At 46.8% G+C, this 10000-nt stretch overlaps 2 protein-coding genes across 2 annotated transcripts in view; both read right to left on the minus strand.

Annotated features, from left to right (window-relative positions):
* Positions 1 to 8728, minus strand: part of LOC307271021 (uncharacterized protein) — a gene marked incomplete at its 3' end in the record, with an annotated part of 16708 nt that extends 7980 nt beyond the window's left edge. The window contains exons 1-6 of the mRNA XM_080054906.1: positions 8657 to 8728; positions 6640 to 6793; positions 5597 to 5740; positions 4375 to 4448; positions 3827 to 3994; positions 1142 to 1224 (exon numbers count right to left, since the gene is read on the minus strand). Of these exons, the coding sequence (XP_079911032.1) occupies positions 1142 to 1224; positions 3827 to 3994; positions 4375 to 4448; positions 5597 to 5740; positions 6640 to 6793; positions 8657 to 8680 (647 nt within the window). The 5' untranslated portion in view covers positions 8681 to 8728. The remainder of the gene's footprint in view (positions 1 to 1141; positions 1225 to 3826; positions 3995 to 4374; positions 4449 to 5596; positions 5741 to 6639; positions 6794 to 8656) is intronic.
* Positions 8729 to 9691: 963 nt separating this feature from the next.
* Positions 9692 to 10000, minus strand: part of LOC307271013 (inositol monophosphatase 1-like) — an 8828-nt gene continuing 8519 nt past the window's right edge. Inside the window, exon 9 of the mRNA XM_080054898.1 lies at positions 9692 to 10000. This exon is cut by the window's right edge and continues 437 nt beyond it. The gene's annotated coding sequence lies outside the window, so the exon portion shown is untranslated.

The raw sequence follows: 10000 nt of genomic DNA on the forward strand, positions 1-10000 counted from the left end.
AGAGAGACAGGGAGAGAGGGGAGGGAGGGAGGGAGAGGGAGAGGGGAGAGAGATGGGGGAGAGAGAGGGGGGAGAGGGAGGGAGAGAAAGAGAGGAGGGAGAGAGAGAGAGGGGGGAGAGGGAGGAGGGAGGGGGGGAGAGGGAGGGGGGAGAGAGAGGGGGGGGACAGAGAGAGAGAGAGAAGGGTAAGATTTGATTCATAATAACATTAAAAGGTGGAGTCAGTGATTCTGGAGATCCTTTCCTTCCCATAGCACAGTGGGTTTGGAATAAACATATTTCAGATTTCTCTGTATGTCTGGAACACATTTTGTAAATAACAAATAAAGCGACATTGACTATTTAGTTTTGTTAATTTTTTTATTTTTCCGTCACATACACAATCGCACACAGCAATGCGCAGTGATTTTCTTATGTACCCATCAGTCCTGTCTGTCTGCCCGCCTGTCTGCGTTTACCTGTCTGTCTGTCTGCCTGCCTGCCTGCCTGCCTGCCTGTCTTACCTGCCTGCCTGCCTGCCTGTCTGTCTGCCTGTCTTACCTGCCTGCCTGCCTGCCTGTCAGTCTGTCTGTCTTACCTGCCTGCCTGTCTGCCTGCCTGTCTGTCTGCCTTACCTGCCTGCCTGTCTTACCTGTCTGTCTGCCTGCCTGCCTGCCTGCCTGCCTGTCTGCCTGTCTGTCTGCCTGTCTGTCTGTCTTACCTGTCTGCCTGCCTGCCTGCCTGCCTGCCTGTCTGTCTGTCTGTCTGTCTGTCTGTCTGTCTGTCTGTCTGTCTGTCTGTCTGTCTGTCTGTCTGTCTGTCTGTCTGCCTGCCTGCCTGTCTGTCTGCCTGCCTGCCTGCCTGCCTGCCTGCCTGCCTGCCTGCCTGCCTGCCTGTCTTACCTGCCTGCCTGCCTGTCTGCCCGCCTGCCTGCCTGTCTGTCTGTCTTACCTGTCTGTCTTACCTGTCTGTCTTACCTGTCTGCCTGCCTGTCTGCCTGCCTGTCTGCCTGTCTTACCTGCCTGACTGCCTGTCGGTCTGTCTGTCTGTCTTACCTGCCTGCCTGTCTGTCTGCCTGTCTTACCTGCCTGCCTGCCTGCCTGTCTTACCTGTCTGCCTGCCTGTCTGTCTGCCTGTCTGTCTGCCTGCCTGCCTGTCTTACCTGCGGTGGTAGTTGAATCCCTGGAAGGAGACGAACATCTTGTCACAGATCTTACAGTGGAAACACTTCTCTCCCTCATGGACCTGGAAAAAATAATTAAATTAAAAAAATTAAAAGAAATTAAGTATTTTCCAGCCTCCCCTGACTGTATAAACCATCCTAGTACCTGTAAATGCCCCTGACTGTATAAACCATCCTAGTACCTGTAAATGCCCCTGACTGTATAAACCATCCTAGTACCTGTAAATGCCCCTGACTGTATAAACCATCCTAGTACCTGTAAATGCCCCTGACTGTATAAACCATCCTAGTACCTGTAAATGCCCCTGACAGTGTGTATAAACCATCCTAGTACCTGTAAATGCCCCTGACTGTATAAACCATCCTAGTACCTGTAAATGCCCCTGACTGTATAAACCATCCTAGTACCTGTAAATGCCCCTGACTGTATAAACCATCCTAGTACCTGTAAATGCCCCTGACAGTGTGTATAAACCATCCTAGTACCTGTACATGCCCCTGACAGTGTGTATAAACCATCCTAGTACCTGCTGGAGCCAAAGTGCTGTTTATGTTTGTTTTGTTTATTTTAATTAATGATTGAGAGGTGTGTCCTTGGTGTCTGCAGAGGGTGGATAACATAAATACCTGGCAACCTGGGATCAGATTCAGGTGTGTAATGGGGAAGGCCACACAGTTTTTGACCGTGCTCGTGCTAATGTTTGTATCCTGGAAAAAGCCTATTTTGTGTTTATCTGAAAGAACAATAATATAACCTTTGGAAGAATTAGTTTTTTATGTCAATAAAAGGATTGACATATCCAACAATACGGCATCTTCTAATCTACACGCGCGTCAGGCTTCCACCTAACCCTGACCCCTCGGAGTAATGTCCACCTAACCCTGACCCCTCGGAGTAATGTCCACCTAACCCTGACCCCTCAGAGTAATGTCCACCTAACCCTGACCCCTCGGAGTAATGTCCACCTAACCCTGACCCCTCGGAGTAATGTCCACCTAACCCTGACCCCTCGGAGTAATGCTTCCACCTAACCCTTACCCCTCGGAGTAATGTCCACCTAACCCTGACCCCTCGGAGTAATGCTTCCACCTAACCCTGACCCCTCAGAGTAATGTCCACCTAACCCTGACCCCTCGGAGTAATGTCCACCTAACCCTGACCCCTCGGAGTAATGTCCACCTAACCCTGACCCCTCGGAGAATGCTACCACCTAACCCTGACCCCTCGGAGTAATGTCCACCTAACCCTGACCCCTCGGAGTAATGTCCCCCTAACCCTGACCCCTCGGAGTAATGTCCACCTAACCCTTACCCCTCGGAGTAATGTCCACCTAACCCTGACCCCTCAGAGTAATGCTTCCATCTAACCCTGACCCCTCGGAGTAATGTCCACCTAACCCTGACCCCTCGGAGTAATGTCCACCTAACCCTTACCCCTCGGAGTAATGTCCACCTAGCCCTGACCCCTCGGAGTAATGCCCACCTAACCCTTACCCCTCGGAGTAATGTCCACCTAACCCTTACCCCTCGGAGTAATGCTACCACCTAACCCTGACCCCTCGGAGTAATGCTACCACCTAACCCTTACCCCTCGGAGTAATGCTACCACCTAACCCTGACCCCTCGGAGTAATGCTTCCACCTAACCCTGACCCCTCGGAGTAATGCTTCCACCTAACCCTGACCCCTCGGAGTAATGTCCACCTAACCCTGACCCCTCGGAGTAATGCTTCCACCTAACCCTGACCCCTCAGAGTAATGCTTCCACCTAACCCTTACCCCTCGGAGTAATGTCCACCTAACCCTGACCCCTCGGAGTAATGTCCACCTAACCCTGACCCCTCGGAGTAATGTTCACCTAACCCTTACCCCTCGGAGTAATGTCCACCTAACCCTGACCCCTCGGAGTAATGTCCACCTAACCCTGACCCCTCGGAGTAATGTTCACCTAACCCTTACCCCTCGGAGTAATGCTTCCACCTAACCCTGACCCCTCAGAGTAATGTCCACCTAACCCTTACCCCTCAGAGTAATGTCCACCTAACCCTGACCCCTCGGAGTAATGTCTACCTAACCCTGACCCCTCGGAGTAATGTCCACCTAACCCTGACCCCTCGGAGTAATGTCTACCTAACCCTGACCCCTCGGAGTAATGTCCACCTAACCCTGACCCCTCGGAGTAATGTCCACCTAACCCTGACCCCTCGGAGTAATGCTTCCACCTAACCCTTACCCCTCGGAGTAATGCTACAAGAAAAGCCATCCTAGTACCTGTAAACGCCCCTGACAGTGTGTATAAACCATCCTAGTACCTGTAAATGCCCCTTTAGCCCCTCCCTGAGGCTGAAACCTTCTCCACAGAAGTAGCACTTGAAGGGTTTGGTTCCAGAGTGAGTCTGTCTCTACACACTGTCTAATAAAAGACTCAAAAATGCCACAACAGAGAAAAAAAAATTTAAGAAAAAAAATTATAATAAAAAAATAAAATTAAAATTAAAATTATTAATAAATTACAAAAAATAAAGAAATAATAAACAATAAAAAATTAAATAATTATATAATAATACAAAAAGAAAAATTACATATCTTCCAACCTTCCCTTAGTGTGTATGAACTATCCCAGTACCTGTAAATGCCCCATACTGTGTATAAACGAGCCCAGTACCTGTAGATGCTCCTTTAGCCCCTCCCTGAGGCTGAAGCCCTCTCCACAGAAGTAGCACTTGAAGGGTTTGGTTCCAGAGTGCGTCTGGTTGTGCGTCTTCCAGTCTCTCTTCAGAGCGAAGGTCTTCTCACAGTACGAGCACTGGTACGGCTCTGTGCGCTCATGAACCTGGGGGGATACATACTGGTGAATACATGTCTGTCTGTCTGTCTGTCTGTCTGTCTGTCTGTCTGTCTGTCTGTCTGTCTGTCTGTCTGTCTGTCTGTCTGTCTGTCTGTCTGTCTGTCTGTCTGTCTGTCTGTCTGTCTGTCTGTCTGTCTGTCTGTGTCTCAGTGTCTGTGCGTGTGTGTCTCTCTCTCCGTGTGTGTGTGTGTGTGTGTCTCAGTGTCTGTGTCTGTGTGTTTCAAAAAAATATAGAGCTCCTGAAAAAATTAAGAGACCACTCAAAATGTTCAGTGTCTGTTGTTTTACTATCTATAGGCATGTGTTTGAGTGGAATGAACATTCTGTGTGTCTGTCTGTCTGTCTGTCTGTCTGTCTGGCCCTACCCGTTGGTGGATAACGAGGCTCATCAGAGTTGGGTAGGTCTTCCCACAGACCAGACACCTTCTGGGGTCTTCACCTAAAAGAGGGGAATACATTCAGTTAAACAAAATATATATATACAGTATATATACATTTAGAAGAGAAAAATACAATGTATGCTTTTTTACTACCACCAGTGATGTTGACTTACCTTTAAATTTAAATTAAATTTTTGTATTTCATCAAATATGTCTGTCTGTCTGTTAAGAAAAATGTTCATAATTTGTTGTTATTGTACCGTTGTGTTGTTAAGGACTGACTTGAAAACAAGCTGGGTCCATCTATAGGGGTTTTTCCCTATAAAGAATTTGAACACCGACCATCTGAGCATACCAATATTTATGTTTCCTCTTGACAATATGAAAAACTGATAAATAATTGAAATAAAAAAAATGTTCACTAAAACAAAAACCCATAAAAGACAGACAGACAGACAGACAGACAGACAGACAGACAGACAGACAGACAGACAGACAGACAGACAGACAGACAGACAGACAGACAGACAGACAGACAGACAGACAGACAGACAGACAGACAGACAGACAGACAGACAGACAGACAGACAGACAGACAGACAGACAGACAGACAGACAGACAGACAGACAGACAGACAGACAGACAGACAGACAGACAGACAGACAGACAGACAGACAGACAGACAGACAGACAGACAGACAGACAGACAGACAGACAGACAGACAGACAGACAGACAGACAGACAGACAGACAGACAGACAGACAGACAGACAGACAGACAGACAGACAGACAGACAGACAGACAGACAGACAGACAGACAGACAGACAGACAGACAGACAGACAGACAGACAGACAGACAGACAGACAGACAGACAGACAGACAGACAGACAGACAGACAGACAGACAGACAGACAGACAGACAGACAGACAGACAGACAGACAGACAGACAGACAGACAGACAGACAGACAGACAGACAGACAGACAGACAGACAGACAGACAGACAGACAGACAGACAGACAGACAGACAGACAGACAGACAGACAGACAGACAGACAGACAGACAGACAGACAGACAGACAGACAGACAGACAGACACACACACACACACACACACACACACACACACACACACACACACACACACACACACACACACACACACACACACACACACACACACACACACACACACACACAGACCTCCATGGCTCCTCATGTGTGCGTTGAGATGGGCCTGTTTGTAGAAGCCTTGGTTGCAGTCAGCGCAGTGCAGCATCTTCCTGCCGCTGTTAGTGGCGTTAGCCCGAGTGACAGGCCGCAGCTCTGGATGGCTGCCATACTCGCCTGAGAGACAGACAGGCAGACAGACAGGGAGGGAGAGAGACAGGCAGAGAGGGAGACAGGCAGAGAGACAGACAGAGAGGGGGGGAGGGAGGGAGGGAGAGAGGCAGACAGACAGGGAGGGAGGGAGGGAGGCAGGGAGGGAGGGAGACAGGCAGACAGGGAGGGAGGGAGGGAGGGAGAGAGACAGGCAGGCAGACAGGCAGGCAGACAGGCAGGCAGACAGGGAGGGAGGGAGGGAGGGAGGGAGACAGACAGACAGAGGGAGGGGGAAGGAGGGAGGGAGAGAGAGGGAGACAGACAGGCAGGCAGACAGACAGACGGAGGGATTTAGTTATTTATTCTATAGTACTTCTTCTTCTTGGTCTTCCAACAGGTGCATTTCCCCAGGACGCCCACTATATATTAAAACCTGTAAGGCCGTTAAGTTTGACTGTTACACAGAATAGAGTTCAGACATATGAAAGAGTTTTCATACATTTTCACAACATTCAAAAGCAGCTACGAGGAACTTTTAAATATTTCTGAAACAGTACAATTGTTCCTCTGATGATCATAAACAAACTGAAAGTTAGACAGACAGACAGACAGAGACAGACAGACAGACAGACAGACAGACAGACAAAAGGTTAAAAGGTTTTTTCACTGGGAGTTTTTTTAAGGGTCTAAGGGCAGATAGATAGATAGATAGATAGATAGATAGATAGATAGATAGATAGATAGATAGATAGATAGATAGATAGATAGATAGATAGATAGATAGATAGATAGATAGATAGATAGATAGATAGATAGATAGATAGATAGATAGATAGATAGATAGATAGATAGATAGATAGATAGATAGATAGATAGATAGATAGATAGATAGATAGATAGATAGATAGATAGATATTTCTTACTCAGAGACAGGAAGTCCCGCCCCCCCAGCATCAGTTTACAGTCGGTGAGTTTGATTGACAGCTCCCTCAGAACAGGAAACAATCTGATCTCCATCTCATCAGGCTCCGGTTTGATAGGAACAGACAAGGCTTTAGCTGCTATCGCAAACGCTCCCTGGAACACACACAGACAGAGAGACACACACACACACACACAGACAGACAGAGACACACACACACACACACACACACACACACACACACACACACACACACACACACACACACACACACACACACACAGACAGAGAAAGAAAGAGAGAGACAGAGAGGGAGACACACACACACAGGCAGAAAGAGAGAGACAGAGAGAGAGAGAGAGAGAGAGAGAGAGGGAGACACACACACACACAGAAAGAGAGAGACAGAGAGAGGGAGACACACACAGAGAGACAGACAGAGACAGAGAGAGGGAGAGAAACACACACACACACACAGACAGAGAGAGAAACACACACAGGCACACACACATACACACACAGGCAGAAAGAGAGAGACAGAGAGGGAGACACACACACACACAGGCAGAAAGAGAGAGACAGAGAGGGAGACACACACACACACACACACACACAGAAAGAGAGAGACAGAAAGAGAGAGACAGAAAGAGAGACAGAGAGAGGGAGACACACACACACACAGAGAAAGAGAGAGACACACACACAGAAAGAGAGAGAAACACACACAAACACGTACAGACAGACAGAGAGAGAGACACACACACAGAGACAGAAAGAGAGAGAAACACACACAGAAAGAGAGAGACAGACAGAAAGAGAGTGAAACACACAGGGACACACACAGACAGACAGACAGAGAGAGAGAGAGACACACCCACACACACACACACACACACACACACACACACACACCGACACACACATTATCAACTTGTATTACAGAACCCTCTCCTGTAGTAATGTCTCAATGTGTTTGTTCAGTAACAAAGGGGAAACATTTACAGTATAAATATGTCCCAATGATTCAAACACATCTGTCACTCAACAACAAAAACATGTTGACAAACTGGAACATAATCTAACCTGTTGTTACTGTGTTCTCCCATTCAGCCTCCACACACACACACACACACACACACACACACACACACACACACACACACACACACACACACACACACACACACACACACACACACACACACACACACACACACACACACACACACACACACACACACACACACACACACACACACACACACACACACACACAAATTAAGCATGCCAGGAAAAGATTTACAAACGTCCCAATACCTGCACATCAAATGTCATACACCAACAACACCCGGATGCCTTTATACATTCAACTGCATGTTAACAACAGTGTGCAAAGGAGCAGCTTTAAGTTTAGTAGGCCTAATGTAGTACAGTTAACAGAACAAGTATGCAGTGTATGGTTAGCCACGTTAGCTTCATTGGCTCGTACACACACACACACACACACACACACACACACACACACACACACACACACACACACACACACACACACACACACACACACACACACACACACACACACACACACACACACACACACACACACACACACACACAGTGTTTTGGTTTCAGGCCCTGCGTTCATAATCACACTTTCTCTTTCTACCATATCAGTCTGGTTCCCATGCTGCAGAATGCACCGGGGTGTCGCCTTATTTGGGCATCTGGCCATCTATCTTTTGCATACTGCATTTGTATCGTAGGCTATTTGCATGAATTGGGACTTCCTAAATCAGTTTCCGCTTTAGCAAATAGTATTGAAGTTTGCGTTGCCTACTGGAAAGCTGCGGTAGCTCAAATGGTCAATGGCTAGCCCACGTTAGCTCTATTAGCTATTTTACATAGATAGTCAATGGATAGCCACATTAGCTTAGCTCTCAGCCCCAGGGGACCAAGGTGGGGAAAGCCTCGTCTCAGTGGCCGCTGGCAGTGCGTGTTCGGCGGCGTGTGTTTACCGGTGAGTCGGTGTCGGCGTCCATCTCTCCGGTTGTTATTTGCGGTTGTTTGCAGCGGCTAATAGCAGCCAGAATAAGTTATCTTTCTTCTTCTTCTATGCAGGAGGCTCCCGCAGCTGGACAGAGACTTCCGGTGAAAAGTTCAACTTCCCAAAAAAAAAAAATTGATGAAAGTCCGCGCACCGTGACGTCATGACAGGTGATTGATTTCAGGTGATCGACAGGCCACAGACTCTGATTTTTCTTTATTTTGGAAGGATGTGCTGTTTGGTTTCCATGACAACAAAAGTCAAAAACAGAAAGAATTATACTTAATTAATTTGTTGATCATTTTAGGAAAATTCCATATTCATAAATCCAAATGTAGTAACTCAAAACCTTCATTCGTAGCTTTTGGCAGGGAAACCAAGCAGAGAGAGAGAGAGAGAGAGAGAGAGAGAGAGAGAGAGAGAGAGAGAGAGAGAAGGAGAGAGGGATGGAGAGAGGGAAACCAAGCAGTACATCAAGTCCATTTTTGATTCTAAAAACAAGAAAGCTGCTAAAACTGTGCAATTGTGCTCTATATTTAATTTGTTTGTTTGAAACGCTCCCTGGCTACTGAGATGTTTAATATGTATTAATGACTTGTTTTGTTGTGTTTTGTATCATAAAGATAATAAAAAAAATAAAAAAATTATGAGCTTGTTTTATTGTTTTTTAGAGAGAGAGAGAGAGAGAGAGAGAGAGAGGGAGGGATGGATGGAGAGAGAGAGAGAGAGAAAGAGAGGGAGGGAGAGGGATGGATTTTCGTCACATTTTTAAAAATGTCTTCCTTTATTTGCTCTTTGTTTTTATTCTGTTAATGCATTTTCTAATGTCTAATACACACACACACACACCCACACACACACACACACACACACACACACACACACACACACACACACACACACGTCTGGCCGATGTGACATCACCACACAAACAGCTGTGAATCTGTTTTTTATGACAAACTTTATTCATATCAAACTAAACACATGAATTCTGTTATTTCTACCCACAATGCACGGCGTGTGTGTGTGTGTGTGTGTGTGTGTGTGTGTGTGTGTGTGTGTGTGTGTGTGTGTGTGTGTGTGTTTCTGTGTGTGTGTTTCTGTGTCTGTCTCTCACTGTGTTAGTGTTTCTGTGTGTGTGTGTGTGTGTGTTCAGTGTGTTCAGTGTGTGTGTGTGTGTGTGTGTGTGTGTGTTTCTGTGTGTGTGTTTCTGTGTCTGTCTCTCACTGTGTTAGTGTTTCTGTGTGTGTGTGTGTTCAGAGTGTGTGTGTGTGTGTGTGTGTGTGTGTGTGTGTTTAGAGTGTCTGTGTGTGTG

The sequence above is a fragment of the Ammodytes marinus genome (assembly GCF_949987685.1).
Source record: "Ammodytes marinus genome assembly, contig: scaffold_47, whole genome shotgun sequence".
Taxonomy (NCBI): domain Eukaryota; kingdom Metazoa; phylum Chordata; class Actinopteri; order Uranoscopiformes; family Ammodytidae; genus Ammodytes; species Ammodytes marinus.